General features: G+C 38.3%; 1 protein-coding gene across 1 annotated transcript in view; it reads right to left on the bottom strand.

Moving 5' to 3' along the window:
- Positions 1-6972, bottom strand: part of LOC133419852 (ribosome biogenesis protein BMS1 homolog) — a 49223-nt gene extending 42251 nt beyond the window's left edge. Inside the window, exons 1-2 of the mRNA XM_061709314.1 lie at positions 6726-6972; positions 5577-5767 (exon numbers count right to left, since the gene is read on the bottom strand). Of these exons, the coding sequence (XP_061565298.1) occupies positions 5577-5767; positions 6726-6898 (364 nt within the window). The 5' untranslated portion in view covers positions 6899-6972. The remainder of the gene's footprint in view (positions 1-5576; positions 5768-6725) is intronic.
- Between the last annotated feature and the right edge of the window lie 19003 nt (positions 6973-25975).

The raw sequence follows: 25975 nt of genomic DNA, 5'->3' as shown, positions 1-25975 counted from the left end.
TGATGATACATGTTTATACGTGTAAATGTCATTCACTACGCTGATGATACATGTTTATACGTGTAAATGTCATTCACTACGCTGATACATGTTTATACATGTAAATGTCATTCACTACGCCGATGATACATGTTTATACGTGTAAATGTCATTCACTACGCCGGTGATACATGTTTATACGTGTAAATGTCATTCACTATGACGACGATACATGTTTATACGTGTAAATGTCATTCACTACGCCGATGATACATGTTTATACGTGTAAATGTCATTCACTACGCCGATGATACATGTTTATACGTGTAAATGTCATTCACTACGCCGATGATACATGTTTATACGTGTAAATGTCATTCACTACGCCGATGATACATGTTTATACGTGTAAATGTCATTCACTACGCTGATGATACATGTTTATACGTGTAAATGTCATTCACTACGCCGATGATACATGTTTATACGTGTAAATGTCATTCACTACGACGACGATACATGTTTATACGTGTAAATGTCATTCACTACGCCGACGATACACGTTTATATGTAAATGTCATTCACTACGCTGATGATACATGTTTATACGTGTAAATGTCATTCACTACGCCGATGATACATGTTTATACGTGTAAATGTCATTCACTACGCTGATGATACATGTTTATACGTGTAAATGTCATTCACTACGCTGATGATACAGGTTTATACGTGTAAATGTCATTCACTACGCTGATGATACATGTTTATACGTGTAAATGTCATTCACTACGCTGATGATACATGTTTATACGTGTAAATGTCATTCACTACGCCGATGATACATGTTTATACGTGTAAATGTCATTCACTACGCCGATACATGTTTATATGTAAATGTCATTCACTACGCTGATGATACATGTTTATACGTGTAAATGTTATTCACTACGCCGATGATACATGTTTATACGTGTAAATGTCATTCACTACGCCGATGATAAATGTTTATACGTGTAAATGTCATTCACTACGCCGATGATACATGTTTATACGTGTAAATGTCATTCACTACGCCGATGATACATGTTTATACGTGTAAATGTCATTCACTACGCCGATGATACATGTTTATACGTGTAAATGTCATTCACTACGCCGATGATACATGTTTATACGTGTAAATGTCATTCACTACGCCGATGATACATGTTTATACGTGTAAATGTCATTCACTACGCCGATGATACATGTTTATACGTGTAAATGTCATTCACTACGCTGATGATACATGTTTATACGTGTAAATGTCATTCACTACGCCGATGATACATGTTTATACGTGTAAATGTCATTCACTACGCCGATGATACATGTTTATACGTGTAAATGTCATTCACTACGCCGATGATACATGTTTATACGTGTAAATGTCATTCACTACGCCGATGATACATGTTTATACGTGTAAATGTCATTCACTACGCCGATGATACATGTTTATACGTGTAAATGTCATTCACTACGCCGATGATACATGTTTATACGTGTAAATGTCATTCACTACGCCGATGATACATGTTTATACATGTAAATGTCATTCACTACGCCGATGATACATGTTTATACGCGTAAATGTCATTCACTACGCCGATGATACATGTTTATACGCGTAAATGTCATTCACTACGCCGATGATACATGTTTATACGTGTAAATGTCATTCACTACGCTGATGATACATGTTTATACGTGTAAATGTCATTCACTACGCTGATGATACATGTTTATACGTGTAAATGTCATTCACTACGCCGATGATACAGTATACGTGTAAATGTCATTCACTACGCCGATGATACATGTTTATACGTGTAAATGTCATTTACTACGCCGATGATACATGTTTATACGTGTAAATGTCATTCACTACGCCGATGATACATGTTTATACGTGTAAATGTCATTCACTACGCTGATGATACATGTTTATACGTGTAAATGTCATTCACTACGCTGATACATGTTTATACGTGTAAATGTCATTCACTACGCTGATGATACATGTTTATACGTGTAAATGTCATTCACTACGCTGATGATACATGTTTATACGTGTAAATGTCATTCACTACGCTGATACATGTTTATACGTGTAAATGTCATTCACTACGCCGATGATACATGTTTATACGTGTAAATGTCATTCACTACGCCGGTGATACATGTTTATACGTGTAAATGTCATTCACTATGACGACGATACATGTTTATACGTGTAAATGTCATTCACTACGCCGATGATACATGTTTATACGTGTAAATGTCATTCACTACGCCGATGATACATGTTTATACGTGTAAATGTCATTCACTACGCCGATGATACATGTTTATACGTGTAAATGTCATTCACTACGCCGATGATACATGTTTATACGTGTAAATGTCATTCACTACGCTGATGATACATGTTTATACGTGTAAATGTCATTCACTACGCCGATGATACATGTTTATACGTGTAAATGTCATTCACTACGACGACGATACATGTTTATACGTGTAAATGTCATTCACTACGCCGACGATACACGTTTATATGTAAATGTCATTCACTACGCTGATGATACATGTTTATACGTGTAAATGTCATTCACTACGCCGATGATACATGTTTATACGTGTAAATGTCATTCACTACGCTGATGATACATGTTTATACGTGTAAATGTCATTCACTACGCTGATGATACAGGTTTATACGTGTAAATGTCATTCACTACGCTGATGATACATGTTTATACGTGTAAATGTCATTCACTACGCTGATGATACATGTTTATACGTGTAAATGTCATTCACTACGCCGATGATACATGTTTATACGTGTAAATGTCATTCACTACGCCGATGATACGTTTATACGTGTAAATGTCATTCACTACGCCGATGATACATGTTTATATGTAAATGTCATTCACTACGCTGATGATACATGTTTAAAAGTAAATGTCATTCACTACGCTGATGATACATGTTTATACGTGTAAATGTCATTCACTACGCCGATGATACATGTTTATACGTGTAAATGTCATTCACTACGCCGATGATACATGTTTATACGTGTAAATGTCATTCACTACGCTGATTATACATGTTTATACGTGTAAATGTCATTCACTACGCCGATGATACATGTTTATACGTGTAAATGTCATTCACTACGGCGATGATACATGTTTATACGTGTAAATGTCATTCACTACGCTGATGATACATGTTTATACGTGTAAATGTCATTCACTACGCTGATGATACATGTTTATACGTGTAAATGTCATTCACTACGCCGATGATACATGTTTATACGTGTAAATGTCATTCACTACGCCGATGATACAGGTTTATACGTGTAAATGTCATTCACTACGCTGATGATACATGTTTATACGTGTAAATGTCATTCACTACGCCGATGATACATGTTTATATGTAAATGTCATTCACTACGCCGATGATACATGTTTATATGTAGATGTCATTCACTACGCTGATGATACATGTTTATACGTGTAAATGTCATTCACTACGCCGATGATACATGTTTATATGTAAATGTCATTCACTACGCCGATGATACATGTTTATATGTAAATGTCATTCACTACGCTGATGATACATGTTTATATGTAAATGTCATTCACTACGCCGATGATACATGTTTATATGTAAATGTCATTCACTACGCTGATGATACATGTTTATATGTAAATGTCATTCACTACGCCGATGATACATGTTTATACGTGTAAATGTCATTCACTACACCGATGATACAGGTTTATACGTGTAAATGTCATTCACTACGCCGATGATACATGTTTATATGTAAATGTCATTCACTATGCTGATGATACATGTTTATACGTGTAAATGTCATTCACTACACCGATGATACATGTTTATACGTGTAAATGTCATTCACTACGCTGATGATACATGTTTATACGTGTAAATGTCATTCACTACGCTGATGATACATGTTTATACGTGTAAATGTCATTCACTACGCTGATGATACATGTTTATACGTGTAAATGTCATTCACTACGCTGATGATACATGTTTATACGTGTAAATGTCATTCACTACGCCGATGATACATGTTTATATGTAAATGTCATTCACTACGCTGATGATACATGTTTATACGTGTAAATGTCATTCACTACGCTGATGATACATGTTTATACGTGTAAATGTCATTCACTACGCCGATGATACATGTTAATACGTGTAAATGTCATTCACTACGCCGATGATACATGTTTATATGTAAATGTCATTCACTACGCCGATGATACATGTTTATATGTAAATGTCATTCACTACGCCGATGATACATGTTTATACGTGTAAATGTCATTCACTACGCTGATGATACATGTTTATACGTGTAAATGTCATTCACTACGCTGATGATACATGTTTATACGTGTAAATGTCATTCACTACGCTGATGATACATGTTTATACGTGTAAATGTCATTCACTACGCTGATGATACATGTTTATACGTGTAAATGTCATTCACTACGCCGATGATACATGTTTATACGTGTAAATGTCATTCACTACGCTGATGATACATGTTTATACGTGTAAATGTCATTCACTACGCCGATGATACATGTTTATACGTGTAAATGTCATTCACTACGACGACGATACATGTAGATACTTGTATCTGGTCTCACAGGTACATGTAACTCAATCTGGTGCAGGGCTGGTTATGGTTTATAGTTCTACCCTGGTCTAGTCCAGGTCCAGATCCAGATCCACTTTTTTCTCGACATTTCAACGATTTTCTCGACTTTTTTTTTTTAATTTCGATAATTTTCTCAACTTTCTCAAAATTTTGACTTTTTTCAACTTTTTTCTCAAAATTTCGAGTCTACCCTGGTCTAGTCCTGGTCCAGGTTTAGATTGTGGTCCTGGTCCAGGTCCACGTTCTGGTCCAGGACGTGGACCAGGTCCTGGTCTTCCTGGTTTATGGGTCTGGTCTAGGTCTACCCTGGTCTGGTTCAGGTCTAGGTCTAGTCCAGGACCTGGTCCAGGTCCTGGTCCTAGTCTACTCTAGTCCACCCACCTGAGACGATGGTGACGGGTCCACAGATGTCTCCAGGTCTGGGCCTGGTTGTGGTTTATGGGTCTGGTCTAGGTCTACTCTAGTCCGGTTCAGGACCAGGACCTGGTTCTGGTCCAGGTCCTGGTCCAGGTCCACCCACCTGAGACGATGGTGACGGGTCCACAGATGTCTCCAGGTCTGGGCCTGGTTGTGGTTTATGGGTCTGGTCTAGGTCTACTCTAGTCCGGTTCAGGTCTAGTCTGGTCCTGGTCTAGGTCCTGGTCCTAGTCCTAGTCTACTCTAGTCCACCCACCTGAGACGATGGTGACGGGTCCACAGATGTCCCCAGGTCTGGGTCTGGTTGTGGTTTATGGGTCTGGTCTAGGTCTAGTTCAGGTCCAGGTTCTGGTCCAGGTTCTGGTCCAGGACCTGGTTCTGGTTCAGGTCCAGGTCTTCCACCCACCTGAGACGATGGTGACGGGTCCACAGATGTCCCCGAGCTTCTGGCGGGTGAAGTTCTTGATGAGGGCCCGGATCAGGGTGGTCTTGCCGACCTTGGGGGGTCCGACCACGACCACCACCACCGGGGGGGGTTCCAGGGGGGTCCGGTCCACCAGGGGGACGTGGTGCTTCTTGGTCTTCAGGTCCTGGGCCCTGAAGAGTCCAGAGAACCGTCAGTATGAATGAATGAATGAATGAATCAATGAATGAATGAATGTAGTGATGCACCGATTGTTCGGTAACCGAAATTGTTCGGCCCAAAATGGCAAAAAACCACTTTGGGTGTTCGGTGGAATAAGTGGGAAAAATACTAACAATTAATAACGGCGTTGTAAAATAAGGAAATAGACTGGCCGCTCCGTCCCGTAACGGTTGCACCACAAACATAAATCGTTGGCCAACCAAAAAGTAACCACATAAGAATTTTACCAACATTCACCAGGAGGTGGAACCAAAACAACATAATGCTGGGAAATTAAAACATTTAATTTTTTATGTTCAATAAATATTTTCTAGTAACGGGTTAGTCCGGTTCAGCCCAACATGTTACTAAATACCACGTTTATTATTTCTGTCATTGTTTTTGCTGTAAATTACATTTTAGTCTTTTATTTAGCAAAATAATCAGAAGATTATTTCAGATAACATTTATCTGATTTAATACTTAGAACTTTTTTGGAGAATACGACTTCTTCTCTTTTTTCTTCTTAAGACTGAACTTGAAAAAAAATGACACTTAAGAAGATTTTTTTTCTTAAGAATGTTTTGTGAATCCGGCCCCAGGATTCTGGTTCAAGGGGTTCTGGTTCCGACTTTTTTCTCCACATTTCGACTTTTTTCTCGAGATTGAACTTCAACATTAATCTCGACATTTCTTTTTTCTGGAAGTGCATTATGAATAAATAAATCTCCCCCCAGTTATAACTAATATAGAAACATGCAGCATGTGTTTCCTTCATTCTAAGGCTTATACAAGACTTTTCATGTTTTGCGGCTCCAGACATATTCGTTTTTTGTGTTTTTGGTCCAATATGGATCTAAAACATTTTGGGTTGCCGACCGCTGATCTAGGGATTCTAGATCTGGGGGTTCTGGTTCTGGTTCCGCTCACCTGTGGAAGGTCTTGGCCATCTTGACGGCCGACTGGACGGCGAAGGCCTTGGGGTTCCGTCGTCGTTCATCGTCCTCCGCCGCGATGCCCAACTTCTTCTTCTTCTTCTCGGCCTTGGGCCCGCTGTGTTTCTGCTGGTGCTGCTTCTGCTTCTTCTGGTGCTTGGAGTCCATGATGGAGCCGGGGCGGGGGTCACCTGTTCACCGGTTATCCTGGGTCACCCGTTCACCGGTTATCCTGGTTCACCTGTCCAACCTGGAGCAGAAACCAGACCCGTCAGATCCGCCCCCTCATCCATGTGATAATCAATAATCACACAAAAACTTCACTTTCAAACTTCAATCATTCCAACTAAAATTCAAGCACTTTTCAGGCCTTGAAAACACAACATTGAAATTCAAGCACTTTCAAGGATTTCAAGCCCCAGTAGGAACCTGGACCTGCAAACGTGACGTAAACAACAACACTGCAGTCACGTGGTTACGTTAAAAACGAACATTTAAACACTAAAAACAGACATTTAAACATTAAAAACAGACATTTAAACATTAAAAACAGACATTTAACGTTAAAAACAGACATTTAAACATTAAAAACAGACATTTAACGTTAAAAACAGACATTTAAACGTTAAAAACAGACATTTAAACGTTAAAAACAGACATTTAAACGTTAAAAACAGACATTTAAACGTTAAAAACAGACATTTAAACATTAAAAACAGACATTTAAACGTTAAAAACAGACATTTAAACATTAAAAACAGACATTTAAACATTAAAAACAGACATTTAAACATTAAAAACAGACATTTAAACATTAGAAACAAACATTTAAACGTTAAAAACAGACATTTAAACGTTAAAAACAGACATTTAAACGTTAAAAACAGACATTTAAACGTTAAAAACAGACATTTAAACATTAAAAACAGACATTTAAACATTAAAAACAGACATTTAAACGTTAAAAACAGACATTTAAACATTAAAAACAGACATTTAAACATTAAAAACAGACATTTAAACGTTAAAAACAGACATTTAAACATTAGAAACAAACATTTAAACGTTAAAAACAGACATTTAAACATTGAAAACAGACATTTAAACATTAGAAACAAACATTTAAACATTAGAAACAAACATTTAAACGTTAAAAACAAACATTTAAACGTTAAAAACAGACATTTAAACGTTAAAAACAAACATTTAAACGTTAAAAACAAACATTTAAACATTAGAAACAAACATTTAAACGTTAAAAACAAACATTTAAACGTTAAAAACAAACATTTAAACGTTAAAAACAGACATTTAAACGTTAAAAACAAACATTTAAACATTAGAAACAAACATTTAAACGTTAAAAACAAACATTAAAAACAAACATTTAAATATTAGAAAATAACATTTAAACATTAGAAACAAACAGACTCAAAAACACCTACTATCCCTGGGCTATTAGACTGTTAAATAATACAGAATATAACAGAACAGGTGTATTTTCTGAATGAGACTGGTGTTTGCGTGACAGTTTGTTTCACTTTACCAGATATTGGCCGGGTTTCCCAGATCAGTTAAGTAGTTCTTAACAGCGAAAGACTTCTTTCAAACCTTCTTAAGGAGCCTGTGAAAGAAAATTGCGTTTCCCAGAGTTGCTCTTAGCTTAAGTATCTCTTTCATTAAGAAGGAAATGAAAGATGCTGCTGACCCAGTCTTTACAACCATCTTAGTGAACAAAGACTCACAAATCCAGCCGCGTCAGGCAAATCAATATCACACCAAGCAATGACATATTAAAACAATGTCCCCCGCACAAATTGTGATCTATTTTATACTTTAGATTTATATTGTTTAGCATTCATTGGTGACAGCACAGGGGGGAAAAAAAGAAAAATAAGGAATAACAAGTGTGTTCCTGTATATGCTTTTACGCACAAATAAAACGATCATCATGAATATCATTTATTTGATGATTTGGCTGCTATACAGCATATTCTCGCTGCAAATCAACCGCGTCGCCGTGCGTGAAGCAGAACAGTTTTTATGAACGCATTCGTGCGTCAGCACTTCAGTCCTCTGGACGTGCTGTCGGACCGGGCTGTCCAGGCAGCCGGGACACCGATCCTGCCCGAGCCCGAGCGCATCTATGTGATGACAGGGAAGCAGCAGCTGAAGAACGGGATCCTTTGATGAATCGTTCATTACAGTCTCAAATATAATCAATGGTGTCGGTTTATATTAAAGAATCTTTTTGCCCAGAAGAAAAAAGAGCGAAGACAACGACCCATAACTATTTTCTTCTCTTGAAAAAACCCACCTGCGGGATGCAGCAGCATCAGAAGAGCAGGAATACGTGCGTGGCGGGGATGATCTCTGCAATCTGAAGCCCTCTATAATTGTAAAAAGAATTTCACTTATCACGGGTTCTTTTTGGAACATAACCCCTGCGAAAAACCAGGGATTGCTGTAATTCCACGTTGCGATTTGCGAAACTCGCCTTCTCTTGGCTCATGTTTTTGAACGCACACACCCGCCCACCACGTTTCCTCCGGGTTTCTGCGTGTGGGGAAAAAAAGCCTCACTGTAGCCAGAAATAACGGAGTAACGCACCGTTTGGATGAAAAAGGGTCATTGAATTATATTTATCATCTTAATTCTTCATTATAACGCACAGGCAGCAGGAATTAGTGCGTTGGTAGCAGTGCTGCGTGTGAAAATGCGCTGATAGTGATCGGTGATCGATTTGCCTGGCATCGATTGATTTGGTTTCAGAACTGGACAGCTGCTCCAAAGAGCTTCTGAAAGAGCGAAACTAAAGAACGGTGTTAAGAAGTCATCTGGGAAACACCCGTATCTTAGGGTTCTCTCTTAAGTGAAACCTTCTTTGAACCTCTCTTAAATCCTTAAGAGAGGTCGGATCTGGGAAACCCGGCCATTGTTTGTATTGCTTTTATGTTTTTATACTTATTTATTCCTCTTATTTTTGTTTCCTTTGCACTTTGGTGGAAACATCCTAACCAATGTCGTAATCTGAGCACAATGACAATAAAGTGTCTCAAAATTTTTTTGGCAAGAAATTAGAAATTGTCTATCTTTAAAAATGAATGACATTCCAAATTTACAAATCGTTAACATTATTTTTTATATAAATACTATTGACAAATCAGTGTCCTTCTTAGTTAATGTCATTCTCTTACTGGCTAAATAAATATCACATACATTGTTGTAAGTGGAGAAAAATGAAGCTTCTTTCCATTTTTTTATAAATGATTTCAAAAGTTTTTTTGTTTCTTTAAAAAATATTAAGTCAGATAACTCTGCAAAAAAATTAGTAACCGATATATCAGAGTATCTTTTATTTTAAGTCTCTTTCTGAAATGTCGATGCTATTTGATTTAAAATGTCTTACTGTTCCTTTGTTTTAACTTTACTTGTATCTTATTTTTGTTTATATCTCTCTTGTTCATAAAACCTCCAGGATGTTCTTTTTTCTTATATTTCCTCTACTAGCAGTTTTGTATAAAGTGTGTTTTTCTTGTTTAAAAATTCTGTTCAATAAATTAAAAAAATGACAATAAAGTTTATTCTATTTAAACATTAAAAACAGACATTTAAACGTTAAAAACAGACATTTAAATGTTAAAAACAGACATTTAAACGTTAAAAACAGACATTTGAACATTAAAAACAGACATTTGAACATTAAAAACAGACATTTAAATGTTAAAAACAGACATTTGAAGATTAAAAACAGACATTTGAAGATTAAAAACAGACATTTAAACATTAAAAACAGACATTTAAACATTAAAAACAGACATTTAAACATTAAAAACAGACATTTGACCATTTGAACCACGTGTTTCTACATAAATCCAGACCACGTGACCAAAACAGAAGGATAAAACATCATGATCTGATGACGTCATCAGCGGGACCGGGCCGGTTCTTACCTGAGACCAGAACCAGAACCAGAACCAGGACTTTAGAAAGTCTTTGGACTTTAAAAACCTGCAGATAAAGAAGTAAATCCAGCAGCAGCTGATCCAGCGTGTTGCTACGGGACCGGGACGTGCGGCAGCTTGTGGGTCCGGGTGGAACCGGAACGGAGAGAGAAGTTCCGCTTCCGGGTTCCGGGGGTTTGTGCGCATGCGCCCTGTGTGTCCGCGGTGTTTTTATTTGTTTATTTATTTTCTCATTAAATTTACAAAAAAAACAAGGCACATTATTAATAATTATTATTAATAATAATTATTATTAATTCCAGAAAAACATTTTTATCAGAGAAACTGAGACCAATGAGTAAAACAAGACAAAGAAAATACACAGAAAAAGTGAAAAAAGAAATAGAATAGAATAGAATATATTTCCTCTTCATCAGGTGGAGGTACTAGAATCCTCTCTTCTTCTTCATCATCATCATCATCATCATCATCATCATCATCATCATCATCATCAGGTGAAGGTTTAGACCATAGACATATATACATAGACGCCGCATTGACTGACGCTTCCTATTGGGGCCGACGTCGGGCGTGGCCGCCATCTTGGATCGGTGGCGCTTTGACTCCAGTGCGTTCACTTCTATTGAGGAAGGAGGTGTATGCATAAGTAAAATAACTATAACTCACTTAATTTTCAACCGATTTTCACGCGGTTTGCTTTGTTACAAACGGCAGACATGTAGTTATGATACAGGATGCTTGATGTACGTTAAAAATGCAGGCTTTCATGCTAAAATACGTTCTGCAGGTAGTCACACTACTGGTTATGCCATTCAGGTATACATACTGTATATATATATATATATATATATATATATATACAGTATATATATATTGTGCCACAATAAATACGATGACTGCAAATACAATCTTCCAGGATATAATCGGATGTAACAGTGAATCACATCTTTCATGACAAGGCAGTTAAAAGACTAATTTTAAAATCACCCACACAAGTGATAACAAATTATCCTGACATCTGTGACTAAGTTTCATGTTAAAATGTGTTTATATATGTGTGTATACACACACACATATATAAATATATAAGTATATATATATATATATATATATATATATATATATATATATATATATATATATATATATATATATATATATATATGCGTTCGTGCGTTTTTTGGTGCGTTTTTGCGTTTTTTCTTCTGTTTTTGCTTTTTTTCGTGCGTTCGTGCGTTTTTGCGTGCGTTCGTTTTGCGTGCATTTTTTCGTGCGTTCGTGCGTTTTTTTGTGCGTTTTTTCGTGCGTTTTTTCGTGCGTGCGTTTTTTTTGTGCGTTTTTTTGTGCCTTCGTGCGTGCGTGCGTGCGTTCGTGCGTGCGTGCGTTCGTGCATTCGTGCGTGCGTTCGTGCGTGCGTTCGTGCGTGCGTTCGTGCGTTTTTGCGTGCGTTCGTTTTGCGTGCGTTTTTTCGTGCGTTTTTCCATGCGTTTTTTGCGTGCGTTCGTACGAAAAAACGCACGAAAAAACGTTTTTTCGTACGTTTTTTCGTGCGTTTTTGCGTTTTTTTCGTGCGTTTTTGCCTACGTTTTTTCGTGCGTTTTTTTCGTGCGTTTTTTCGTGCGTTTTTGCGTTTCTTCGTACGTTTTTTCGTACGATTTTTCGGACGTTTTTTCGTAAGTTTTTTCATGCGTTTTCGTGCGTTTTTTCTTGCGTTTTTTCTTGCGTTTTTTTCTTGCGTTTTTTCGCGCGTTTTTTCGTGCGTTTTTGCATTTTTTCTTCCGTTTTTGCGGTTTTTTCGTGCGTTTTTGCGTTTTTTCGTACGATTTTTCGTACGATTTTTCGTACATTTTTTTTCACGCGTTTTTCGTACGATTTTTTGGGCATTTTTTCAGTCCCTCATACTGGTCTCAGTCTCTCATACTGGTCTCAGTCTCTCATACTGGTCTCAGTCTCTCATACTGGTCTCAGTCTCTCATACTGGTCTCAGTCTCTCATACTGGTCTCAGTCCCTCATACTGGTCTCAGTCTCTCATACTGGTCTCTCATACTGGTCTCAGTCTCTCATACTGGTCTCAGTCTCTCATACTGGTCTCTCATACTGGTCTCAGTCTCTCATACTGGTCTCAGTCTCTCATACTGGTCTCTCATACTGGTCTCAGTCTCTCATACTGGTCTCAGTCTCTCATACTGGTCTCTCATACTGGTCTCAGTCTCTCATACTGGTCTCAGTCTCTCATACTGGTCTCAGTCTCTCATACTGGTCTCAGTCTCTCATACTGGTCTCAGTCTCTCATACTGGTCTCAGTCTCTCATACTGGTCTCAGTCTCTCATACTGGTCTCTCATACTGGTCTCTCATACTGGTCTCAGTCCCTCATACTGGTCTCAGTCTCTCATACTGGTCTCAGTCTCTCATACTGGTCTCAGTCTCTCATACTGGTCTCAGTCTCTCATACTGGTCTCAGTCTCTCATACTGGTCTCAGTCTCTCATACTGGTCTCAGTCTCTCATACTGGTCTCAGTCTCTCATACTGGTCTCAGTCTCTCATACTGGTCTCAGTCCCTCATACTGGTCTCAGTCTCTCTTTTTTCTTCTGTTTTTGCGTGCGTTTTTTCGTGCGTTTTTTCGTGCGTTTTTTCGTGCGTTTTTTTTTTGTGTTTTTTTTTGCGTTTTTTCGTGCGTTCGTGCGTTTTTCCATGCGTTTTTGCGTGCGTTCGTACGTTTTTGCGTTTTTTCGTGCGTTTTTGCGTTTTTTTCGTGCGTTTTTTCGTGCGTTTGTACGTTTTTGCGTTTTTTCGTGCGTTTTTGCGTTTTTTTCGTGCGTTTTTTCGTGCGTTTTTGCGTACATTTTTTCGTACGTTTTTCGTACGATTTTTCGTGCGTTTTTTCGTGCGTTTTTTTCGTGCATTTTTTCGTGCGTTTTTGCGTTTCTTCGTACGTTTTTTCGTACGTTTTTTCTTGCGTTTTTTCGCGCATTTTTTCGTGCGTTTTTTCGTGCGTTTTTGCGTTTTTTCGTACGATTTTTCGTACGTTTTTTCGTACGATTTTTCGTACGTTTTTTCGTACGTATTTTCGTGCGATTTTTCGGGCGTTTTTTCAGTCTCTCATACTGGTCTCAGTCTCTCATACTGGTCTCAGTCTCTCATACTGGTCTCAGTCTCTCATACTGGTCTCAGTCTCTCATACTGGTCTCAGTCTCTCATACTGGTCTCAGTCTCTCATACTGGTCTCAGTCTCTCATACTGGTCTCAGTCTCTCATACTGGTCTCAGTCTCTCATACTGGTCTCAGTCTCTCATACTGGTCTCAGTCTCTCATACTGGTCTCTCATACTGGTCTCAGTCTCTCATACTGGTCTCAGTCTCTCATACTGGTCTCTCATACTGGTCTCAGTCTCTCATACTGGTCTCTCATACTGGTCTCAGTCTCTCATACTGGTCTCTCATACTGGTCTCAGTCTCTCATACTGGTCTCTCATACTGGTCTCAGTCTCTCATACTGGTCTCAGTCTCTCATACTGGTCTCAGTGTCTCATTTTTGCGTACGTTTTTTCGTGCGTTTTTTTCGTGCGTTTTTTCGTGCGTTTTTGCATTTCTTCGTACGTTTTTTCGTACGATTTTTCGGGCGTTTTTTCGTAAGTTTTTTCATGCGTTTTCGTGCGTTTTTTCGTGCGTTTTTTCTTGCGTTTTTTCGCGCGTTTTTTCGTGCGTTTTTGCGTTTTTTCTTCTGTTTTTGCGTTTTTTTTCGTGCGTTTTTGCGTTTTTTCGTACGATTTTTCGGGCGTTTTTTCGTACGATTTTTCGGGCGTTTTTTCGTAAGTTTTTTCGTGCGTTTTTTCGTGCGTTTTTTCTTGCGTTTTTTCGTGCGTTTTTTCTTGCGTTTTTTCGCGCGTTTTTTCGTGCGTTTTTGCGTTTTTTCTTCTGTTTTTGCGTTTTTTTTTCGTGCGTTTTTGCGTTTTTTCGTGCGTTTTTTCTTGCGTTTTTTCGCGCGTTTTTTCGTGCGTTTTTGCGTTTTTTCTTCTGTTTTTGCGTTTTTTTTTCGTGCGTTTTTGCGTTTTTCGTACGATTTTTCGTACGTTTTTTCGTACGTTTTTTAGTACGTATTTTCATGCGTTTTTCGTACGATTTTTCTGGCATTTTTTCAGGCGTTTTTCGTACGATTTTTCGGGCGTTTTTTCAGTCTCTCATACTGGTCTCAGTCTCTCATACTGGTCTCAGTCTCTCATACTGGTCTCAGTCTCTCATACTGGTCTCAGTCTCTCATACTGGTCTCAGTCTCTCATACTGGTCTCAGTCTCTCATACTGGTCTCAGTCTCTCATACTGGTCTCTCATACTGGTCTCAGTCTCTCATACTGGTCTCAGTCTCTCATACTGGTCTCTCATACTGGTCTCAGTCTCTCATACTGGTCTCAGTCTCTCATACTGGTCTCAGTCTCTCATACTGGTCTCAGTCTCTCATACTGGTCTCAGTCTCTCATACTGGTCTCAGTCTCTCATACTGGTCTCTCATACTGGTCTCAGTCTCTCATACTGGTCTCAGTCCCTCATACTGGTCTCAGTCTCTCATACTGGTCTCAGTCCCTCATACTGGTCTCTCATACTGGTCTCAGTCTCTCATACTGGTCTCTCATACTGGTCTCAGTCTCTCATACTGGTCTCTCATACTGGTCTCAGTCTCTCATACTGGTCTCAGTCCCTCATACTGGTCTCAGTCTCTCATACTGGTCTCAGTCTCTCATACTGGTCTCTCATACTGGTCTCAGTCTCTCATACTGGTCTCAGTCTCTCATACTGGTCTCAGTCTCTCATACTGGTCTCAGTCTCTCATACTGGTCTCAGTCTCTCATACTGGTCTCAGTCTCTCATACTGGTCTCAGTCTCTCATACTGGTCTCAGTCTCTCATACTGGTCTCAGTCTCTCATACTGGTCTCAGTCTCTCATACTGGTCTCAGTCTCTCATACTGGTCTCTCATACTGGTCTCAGTCTCTCATACTGGTCTCTCATACTGGTCTCAGTCTCTCATACTGGTCTCTCATACTGGTCTCAGTCTCTCATACTGGTCTCTCATACTGGTCTCAGTCTCTCATACTGGTCTCAGTCTCTCATACTGGTCTCAGTGTCTCATTTTTGCGTACGTTTTTTCGTGCGTTTTTTTCGTGCGTTTTTTCGTGCGTTTTTGCATTTCTTCGTACGTTTTTTCGTACGATTTTTCGGGCGTTTTTTCGTAAGTTTTTTCATGCGTTTTCGTGCGTTTTTTCGTGCGTTTTTTCTTGCGTTTTTTCGCGCGTTTTTTCGTGCGTTTTTGCGTTTTTTCTTCTGTTTTTGCGTTTTTTTTCGTGCGTTTTTGCGTTTTTTCGTACGATTTTTCGGGCGTTTTTTCGTACGATTTTTCGGGCGTTTTTTCGTAAGTTTTTTCGTGCGTTTTTTCGTGCGTTTTTTCTTGCGTTTTTTCGTGCGTTTTTTCTTGCGTTTTTTCGCGCGTTTTTTCGTGCGTTTTTGCGTTTTTTCTTCTGTTTTTGCGTTTTTTTTTCGTGCGTTTTTGCGTTTTTTCGTGCGTTTTTTCTTGCGTTTTTTCGCGCGTTTTTTCGTGCGTTTTTGCGTTTTTTCTTCTGTTTTTGCGTTTTTTTTTCGTGCGTTTTTGCGTTTTTCGTACGATTTTTCGTACGTTTTTTCGTACGTTTTTTAGTACGTATTTTCATGCGTTTTTCGTACGATTTTTCTGGCATTTTTTCAGGCGTTTTTCGTACGATTTTTCGGGCGTTTTTTCAGTCTCTCATACTGGTCTCAGTCTCTCATACTGGTCTCAGTCTCTCATACTGGTCTCAGTCTCTCATACTGGTCTCAGTCTCTCATACTGGTCTCAGTCTCTCATACTGGTCTCAGTCTCTCATACTGGTCTCAGTCTCTCATACTGGTCTCTCATACTGGTCTCAGTCTCTCATACTGGTCTCAGTCTCTCATACTGGTCTCAGTCTCTCATACTGGTCTCAGTCTCTCATACTGGTCTCAGTCTCTCATACTGGTCTCAGTCTCTCATACTGGTCTCTCATACTGGTCTCAGTCTCTCATACTGGTCTCAGTCCCTCATACTGGTCTCAGTCTCTCATACTGGTCTCAGTCCCTCATACTGGTCTCTCATACTGGTCTCAGTCTCTCATACTGGTCTCTCATACTGGTCTCAGTCTCTCATACTGGTCTCTCATACTGGTCTCAGTCTCTCATACTGGTCTCAGTCCCTCATACTGGTCTCAGTCTCTCATACTGGTCTCAGTCTCTCATACTGGTCTCTCATACTGGTCTCAGTCCCTCATACTGGTCTCTCATACTGGTCTCAGTCCCTCATACTGGTCTCTCATACTGGTCTCAGTCTCTCATACTGGTCTCTCATACTGGTCTCAGTCTCTCATACTGGTCTCAGTCTCTCATACTGGTCTCTCATACTGGTCTCTCATACTGGTCTCAGTCTCTCATACTGGTCTCAGTCTCTCATACTGGTCTCAGTCTCTCATACTGGTCTCAGTCTCTCATACTGGTCTCAGTCTCTCATACTGGTCTCAGTCTCTCATACTGGTCTCTCATACTGGTCTCAGTCTCTCATACTGGTCTCAGTCTCTCATACTGGTCTCAGTCTCTCATACTGGTCTCAGTCTCTCATACTGGTCTCAGTCTCTCATACTGGTCTCTCATACTGGTCTCAGTCTCTCATACTGGTCTCTCATACTGGTCTCAGTCTCTCATACTGGTCTCTCATACTGGTCTCAGTCTCTCATACTGGTCTCAGTCTCTCATACTGGTCTCAGTGTCTCATTTTTGCGTACGTTTTTTCGTGCGTTTTTTTCGTGCGTTTTTTCGTGCGTTTTTGCATTTCTTCGTACGTTTTTTCGTACGATTTTTCGGGCGTTTTTTCGTAAGTTTTTTCATGCGTTTTCGTGCGTTTTTTCGTGCGTTTTTTCTTGCGTTTTTTCGCGCGTTTTTTCGTGCGTTTTTGCGTTTTTTCTTCTGTTTTTGCGTTTTTTTTCGTGCGTTTTTGCGTTTTTTCGTACGATTTTTCGGGCGTTTTTTCGTACGATTTTTCGGGCGTTTTTTCGTAAGTTTTTTCGTGCGTTTTTTCGTGCGTTTTTTCTTGCGTTTTTTCGTGCGTTTTTTCTTGCGTTTTTTCGCGCGTTTTTTCGTGCGTTTTTGCGTTTTTTCTTCTGTTTTTGCGTTTTTTTTTCGTGCGTTTTTGCGTTTTTTCGTGCGTTTTTTCTTGCGTTTTTTCGCGCGTTTTTTCGTGCGTTTTTGCGTTTTTTCTTCTGTTTTTGCGTTTTTTTTTCGTGCGTTTTTGCGTTTTTCGTACGATTTTTCGTACGTTTTTTCGTACGTTTTTTAGTACGTATTTTCATGCGTTTTTCGTACGATTTTTCTGGCATTTTTTCAGGCGTTTTTCGTACGATTTTTCGGGCGTTTTTTCAGTCTCTCATACTGGTCTCAGTCTCTCATACTGGTCTCAGTCTCTCATACTGGTCTCAGTCTCTCATACTGGTCTCAGTCTCTCATACTGGTCTCAGTCTCTCATACTGGTCTCAGTCTCTCATACTGGTCTCAGTCTCTCATACTGGTCTCTCATACTGGTCTCAGTCTCTCATACTGGTCTCAGTCTCTCATACTGGTCTCAGTCTCTCATACTGGTCTCAGTCTCTCATACTGGTCTCAGTCTCTCATACTGGTCTCAGTCTCTCATACTGGTCTCTCATACTGGTCTCAGTCTCTCATACTGGTCTCAGTCCCTCATACTGGTCTCAGTCTCTCATACTGGTCTCAGTCCCTCATACTGGTCTCTCATACTGGTCTCAGTCTCTCATACTGGTCTCTCATACTGGTCTCAGTCTCTCATACTGGTCTCTCATACTGGTCTCAGTCTCTCATACTGGTCTCAGTCCCTCATACTGGTCTCAGTCTCTCATACTGGTCTCAGTCTCTCATACTGGTCTCTCATACTGGTCTCAGTCTCTCATACTGGTCTCAGTCTCTCATACTGGTCTCAGTCTCTCATACTGGTCTCAGTCTCTCATACTGGTCTCAGTCTCTCATACTGGTCTCAGTCTCTCATACTGGTCTCAGTCTCTCATACTGGTCTCAGTCTCTCATACTGGTCTCAGTCTCTCATACTGGTCTCAGTCTCTCATACTGGTCTCAGTCTCTCATACTGGTCTCAGTCTCTCATACTGGTCTCTCATACTGGTCTCAGTCTCTCATACTGGTCTCTCATACTGGTCTCAGTCTCTCATACTGGTCTCTCATACTGGTCTCAGTCTCTCATACTGGTCTCAGTCTCTCATACTGGTCTCAGTGTCTCATTTTTGCGTACGTTTTTTCGTGCGTTTTTTTCGTGCGTTTTTTCGTGCGTTTTTGCATTTCTTCGTACGTTTTTTCGTACGATTTTTCGGGCGTTTTTTCGTAAGTTTTTTCATGCGTTTTCGTGCGTTTTTTCGTGCGTTTTTTCTTGCGTTTTTTCGCGCGTTTTTTCGTGCGTTTTTGCGTTTTTTCTTCTGTTTTTGCGTTTTTTTTCGTGCGTTTTTGCGTTTTTTCGTACGATTTTTCGGGCGTTTTTTCGTACGATTTTTCGGGCGTTTTTTCGTAAGTTTTTTCGTGCGTTTTTTCGTGCGTTTTTTCTTGCGTTTTTTCGTGCGTTTTTTCTTGCGTTTTTTCGCGCGTTTTTTCGTGCGTTTTTGCGTTTTTTCTTCTGTTTTTGCGTTTTTTTTTCGTGCGTTTTTGCGTTTTTTCGTGCGTTTTTTCTTGCGTTTTTTCGCGCGTTTTTTCGTGCGTTTTTGCGTTTTTTCTTCTGTTTTTGCGTTTTTTTTTCGTGCGTTTTTGCGTTTTTCGTACGATTTTTCGTACGTTTTTTCGTACGTTTTTTAGTACGTATTTTCATGCGTTTTTCGTACGATTTTTCTGGCATTTTTTCAGGCGTTTTTCGTACGATTTTTCGGGCGTTTTTTCAGTCTCTCATACTGGTCTCAGTCTCTCATACTGGTCTCAGTCTCTCATACTGGTCTCAGTCTCTCATACTGGTCTCAGTCTCTCATACTGGTCTCAGTCTCTCATACTGGTCTCAGTCTCTCATACTGGTCTCAGTCTCTCATACTGGTCTCAGTCTCTCATACTGGTCTCTCATACTGGTCTCAGTCTCTCATACTGGTCTCAGTCTCTCATACTGGTCTCAGTCTCTCATACTGGTCTCAGTCTCTCATACTGGTCTCAGTCTCTCATACTGGTCTCAGTCCCTCATACTGGTCTCTCATACTGGTCTCAGTCTCTCATACTGGTCTCAGTCTCTCATACTGGTCTCAGTCTCTCATACTGGTCTCAGTCCCTCATACTGGTCTCTCATACTGGTCTCAGTCTCTCATACTGGTCTCAGTCTCTCATACTGGTCTCAGTCCCTCATACTGGTCTCTCATACTGGTCTCAGTCTCTCATACTGGTCTCAGTCTCTCATACTGGTCTCAGTCTCTCATACTGGTCTCAGTCTCTCATACTGGTCTCTCATACTGGTCTCAGTCTCTCATACTGGTCTCAGTCCCTCATACTGGTCTCAGTCTCTCATACTGGTCTCAGTCCCTCATACTGGTCTCTCATACTGGTCTCTCATACTGGTCTCAGTCCCTCATACTGGTCTCAGTCTCTCATACTGGTCTCAGTCTCTCATACTGGTCTCTCATACTGGTCTCAGTCTCTCATACTGGTCTCAGTCTCTCATACTGGTCTCAGTCTCTCATACTGGTCTCAGTCCCTCATACTGGTCTCTCATACTGGTCTCAGTCCCTCATACTGGTCTCTCATACTGGTCTCAGTCCCTCATACTGGTCTCAGTCTCTCATACTGGTCTCAGTCTCTCATACTGGTCTCAGTCTCTCATACTGGTCTCAGTCTCTCATACTGGTCTCAGTCTCTCATACTGGTCTCTCATACTGGTCTCAGTCTCTCATACTGGTCTCTCATACTGGTCTCTCATACTGGTCTCAGTCTCTCATACTGGTCTCTCATACTGGTCTCAGTCCCTCATACTGGTCTCAGTCTCTCATACTGGTCTCAGTCTCTCATACTGGTCTCAGTCTCTCATACTGGTCTCTCATACTGGTCTCAGTCTCTCATACTGGTCTCAGTCTCTCATACTGGTCTCAGTCTCTCATACTGGTCTCAGTCTCTCATACTGGTCTCAGTCTCTCATACTGGTCTCTCATACTGGTCTCTCATACTGGTCTCAGTCTCTCATACTGGTCTCTCATACTGGTCTCAGTCTCTCATACTGGTCTCTCATACTGGTCTCAGTCTCTCATACTGGTCTCTCATACTGGTCTCAGTCTCTCATACTGGTCTCAGTCTCTCATACTGGTCTCAGTCTCTCATACTGGTCTCTCATACTGGTCTCAGTCTCTCATACTGGTCTCTCATACTGGTCTCAGTCCCTCATACTGGTCTCAGTCTCTCATACTGGTCTCTCATACTGGTCTCAGTCTCTCATACTGGTCTCAGTCTCTCATACTGGTCTCAGTCCCTCATACTGGTCTCAGTCTCTCATACTGGTCTCAGTCTCTCATACTTCACCTTTTTTCCCCTTTTTTTCCTTCTTTTTTCCTTTTTTTCGCCTTTTTTCCCCCTTTTTTCCTTCTTTTTTTCCTTTTTTTCCGCCTTTTTTTCCTTCTTTTTTCCTTTTTTTTCGCCTTTTTTCGCCTTTTTTCCCCCTTTTTCCTTCTTTTTTTCCTTTTTTTCCGCCTTTTTTTCCTTCTTTTTTCCTTTTTTTTCGCCTTTTTTCGCCTTTTTTCCTTATTTTTTCACCTTTTTTTCGCATTTTTTTCGCCTTTTTTTCCTTCTTTTTTTCACCTTTTTTTCACATTTTTTCCCGCCATTTTTTCCCTTCTTTTCTCCTTTTTTTCACCTTTTTTTCCTTCTTTTTTCCTTTTTTTTCGCCTTTTTTTCGCCTTTTTTCCCCCTTTTTTTCCTTCTTTTTTTCCTTTTTTTCGCCTTTTTTCCCCCTTTTTTTCCTTCTTTTTTTCCTTTTTTTCGCCTTTTTTCCCCCTTTTTTTCCTTCTTTATTTCCTTTTTTCCGCCTTTTTTCCCCCTTTTTTCCTTCTTTTTTCCTTTTTTTTCGCCTTTTTTTCGCCTTTTTTTCACATTTTTTTCTGCCTTTTTTCCTTTTTTTCCGACTCAGTCTCTCATACTGGTCTCAGTCTCTCATACTGGTCTCTCATACTGGTCTCAGTCTCTCATACTGGTCTCAGTCCCTCATACTGGTCTCAGTCTCTCATACTGGTCTCTCATACTGGTCTCAGTCTCTCATACTGGTCTCAGTCTCTCATACTGGTCTCTCATACTGGTCTCAGTCCCTCATACTGGTCTCAGTCTCTCATACTGGTCTCTCATACTGGTCTCAGTCCCTCATACTGGTCTCTCATACTGGTCTCAGTCCCTCATACTGGTCTCTCATACTGGTCTCAGTCCCTCATACTGGTCTCAGTCTCTCATACTGGTCTCTCATACTGGTCTCAGTCCCTCATACTGGTCTCAGTCTCTCATACTGGTCTCAGTCTCTCATACTGGTCTCAGTCTCTCATACTGGTCTCAGTCTCTCATACTGGTCTCAGTCTCTCATACTGGTCTCAGTCCCTCATACTGGTCTCAGTCTCTCATACTGGTCTCAGTCTCTCATACTGGTCTCAGTCTCTCATACTGGTCTCAGTCTCTCATACTGGTCTCAGTCTCTCATACTGGTCTCAGTCTCTCATACTGGTCTCTCATACTGGTCTCTCATACTGGTCTCTCATACTGGTCTCAGTCTCTCATACTGGTCTCTCATACTGGTCTCAGTCTCTCATACTGGTCTCAGTCTCTCATACTGGTCTCTCATACTGGTCTCAGTCTCTCATACTGGTCTCAGTCTCTCATACTGGTCTCTCATACTGGTCTCAGTCTCTCATACTGGTCTCAGTCTCTCATACTGGTCCCTCATACTGGTCTCAGTCTCTCATACTGGTCTCAGTCTCTCATACTGGTCTCAGTCTCTCATACTGGTCTCAGTCTCTCATACTGGTCTCAGTCTCTCATACTGGTCTCAGTCTCTCATACTGGTCTCAGTCTCTCATACTGGTCTCCTCAGATGAACCAGGTTGTGATCTGAGCGCCCCAGCGGGGGCAGGGGGAGGTGAAGGTGAAGAGGTTTATGCGTCCTTGGTATTCACATATTCGGTACATTAAGTCCAGTGTTCTATTGTCTTTGGTGTGGCAATTAACATATTGTGTGAAAAAGGAATAAATAAATGATAGATAGATAGATAGATAGATAGATAGATAGATAGATAGATAGATAGATAGATAGATAGATAGATAGATAGATAGATAGATAGATAGATAGATAGATAGATAGATAGATAGATAGATAGAATGAATGAATGAATGAATGAATGAATGAATGAATGAATGAATAAATACATACATACATACATACATGAATGCATAAATACATAAATGAATGAATAAATACATAAATGAATGAATGAATGAATGAATGAATGAATAAATAAATAAATAAATAAATAAATAAATAAATAAATAAATAAATAAATAAATAAATAAATAAATAAATAAATAAATAAATAAATTAATTAATTAATTAATTAATTAATTAATTAATTAATTAATTAATTAATAAATTAATTAATTAATTAATTAATTAATTTATTAATTTATTAATAAATTAATTAATAAATAAATAAATTAATTAATAAATTAATTAATAAATAAATAAATAAATGAATGAATGTTAATTAATGACTGTGTTATATTTTAATGAATTACTGTGTTATATTTTAATTAATGAATTACTGTGTTGTATTTTAATGAATTACTGTGTTATATTTTAATTAATTAATTACTGTGTTATATTTTATTTAATGAATTACTGTGTTGTATTTTAATGAATTACTGTGTTATATTTTAATGAATTACTGTGTTATATTTTAATGAATTACTGTGTTATATTTTAATTAATTACTGTTATATTTTAATTAATTAATTAATTACTGTGTTATATTTTAATGAATTACTGTGTTATATTTTAATTAATTACTTTGTTATATTTTAATGAATTACTAAGTTATATTTTAATTGATTACTGTGTTATATTTTAATGAATTACTGTGTTATATTTTTATTAATGACTGTGTTACATTTTAATTAATTAGCGTGTTATATTTTAATTAATTACTTGTTATATTTTAATTAATGACTGTGTTATATTTTAATGAATTACTGTGTTATATTTTAATTAATTACTGTGTAATATTTTAATTAATTACTGTGTTATACTTTGCAGTAAACACAGACCAGTTGATTATAGTCTTATTAAGTACAGATCCTTTCAGTCCAACAGACTGAACCACAAACTGTAGAAGTGAGTGTTCTGATGTCCAGGGACAGAGATACTCGCTGCATGAACTGCAGAACTGTCAGCTTCTTAAGGTGGACAGACTTTTAGACCGGAAAGATTTAGTGGGGTGTCGTCTGCATAAAAGGACATTCATCATTTATTACATACATTCTCTGCTCAGCAAGACTTTAATCTGCAGCCGTGCAGCGATCATTGAATGATTCATCTGGAACACAAGTTCAAAAAGTTGAAATGTCGAAAAAAAAGTCCAAACGTCGAGATTAAAAAGGAAAGGAAAAAGGAAGAAAAAAAGAGAAAAAAAGGAAAAAAAGAAGAAGAAAAAGAAAAAAAAAGAAGAAAAAAATAGAAAAAAGGAAAAAAAGAGAAAAAAAGAGAAAAAAAGAAGAAAAAAAAGGTCAAACATGTTTGAAAAAGCTCCAGGAGCCACTAGGGCGGCGCTAAAGAGCCGCGAGTTGCTGATCCCTGGGCTATAATTAACAATAAAATCATTATTTAACGAGGAAAACAAAGGGCTATGAATCTAAGCTAGGATATAAGTAAACAAAAAATCACTCTTTTTTTATATATATTTTATTTTTATATTTTCAATCACAAAAAGAGAGCTATACTGTACATAGAACACAAAACCCCCACAACTCAACTTCCAAAAATAAATAAGTCTGTTAAAGTCCAAACACACACAAACATATTTCCTATTTCCTAGTGCTATAATCACGCCAAATATTCTAACCACAAATTCTACCAGATAGTACTACTATATCTGTCACATCAATGACTCTGAAATAATAATTAAATAGTTAAATAGTATTCCTAATCCTTACTTCATGATGAACAGGACTGATCAAAAAAAAAGAAAAAAAGTAGGAAACACTTAATGTTATTGTTTTCTTATCCTAAGTTGGGGCTGGTCCGTTAAAGAACCAAAATGATATCCAAAAACCCTTAAAACAAAACAGAAACAGAAAAAATCACTCTTGAACGAGGAATAGACAAAACTATGAATCTAAGGTGAAAGTAAATCCGTACAACGAATCCACTGGTTTCTCTACAGATTTACTTTATTATTATTATTAGCGCCACAGGGCTTCACTCCTCCACTGCTATTACATATTATTATATTATATTATATTATACTGATATTATATTATATATCATATATTATATTATATATTATATTAATAAAAGATTTTAATTTTATTTTAGTTGTTTTTATTCACTTAGTTGTTTTTTTTATTTTTTATTTTTATTTTTTATTATTATTAATTTATGTTATCTGTGAAAGGGGCAGATCAGATAAGATTCTTCTTCTTTCTGCTCCCTTTTCATTCATAAGTTAGGAACATTTGTATTTGTGTTTGTATTAAATTGTTTAGTTTTTTGAATGAAATAAAGAATAAAATGAAATGAATGAAATGAAAATTATATTATATTATATTATATATCATATTATATTATACTTCTATTATATTTATTATATTATATTGTATTATATTATATTATACTTCTATTATATTACATAGCGGTGGAGGAGTGAAGCCACGAGGCGTCTATTGTTATCCTGCGTGTTTATTTTATTTTTTTATTATTCATTTTCCGGACAGATTTCGGTTCGCTACTCCTAACGATTTCAGAGGAGTCATATATCAAAACGTGCGGCTCGATGGGGAATAGTGTGCTATGACTTTTTTTCGTCCGTTTTTTTGTACGTTCTTTCGTGTGTGCGTGTTTTTTTTCATGCATTTTGGACATTTTGACTTTTTTCTCAACATTTCGACTTTTCTCTCAACATTTGTTTTTTTTTTCTTGATATTTCGCCTTTTTTCTCAACATTTCAAGTTTATTCACGAAATTT

This window comes from Cololabis saira, chromosome 19 (assembly GCF_033807715.1).
Source record: "Cololabis saira isolate AMF1-May2022 chromosome 19, fColSai1.1, whole genome shotgun sequence".
In the NCBI taxonomy this organism is placed as follows: Eukaryota; Metazoa; Chordata; class Actinopteri; order Beloniformes; family Belonidae; genus Cololabis; species Cololabis saira.
This window is presented reverse-complemented; position numbering and strand designations above follow the sequence as displayed.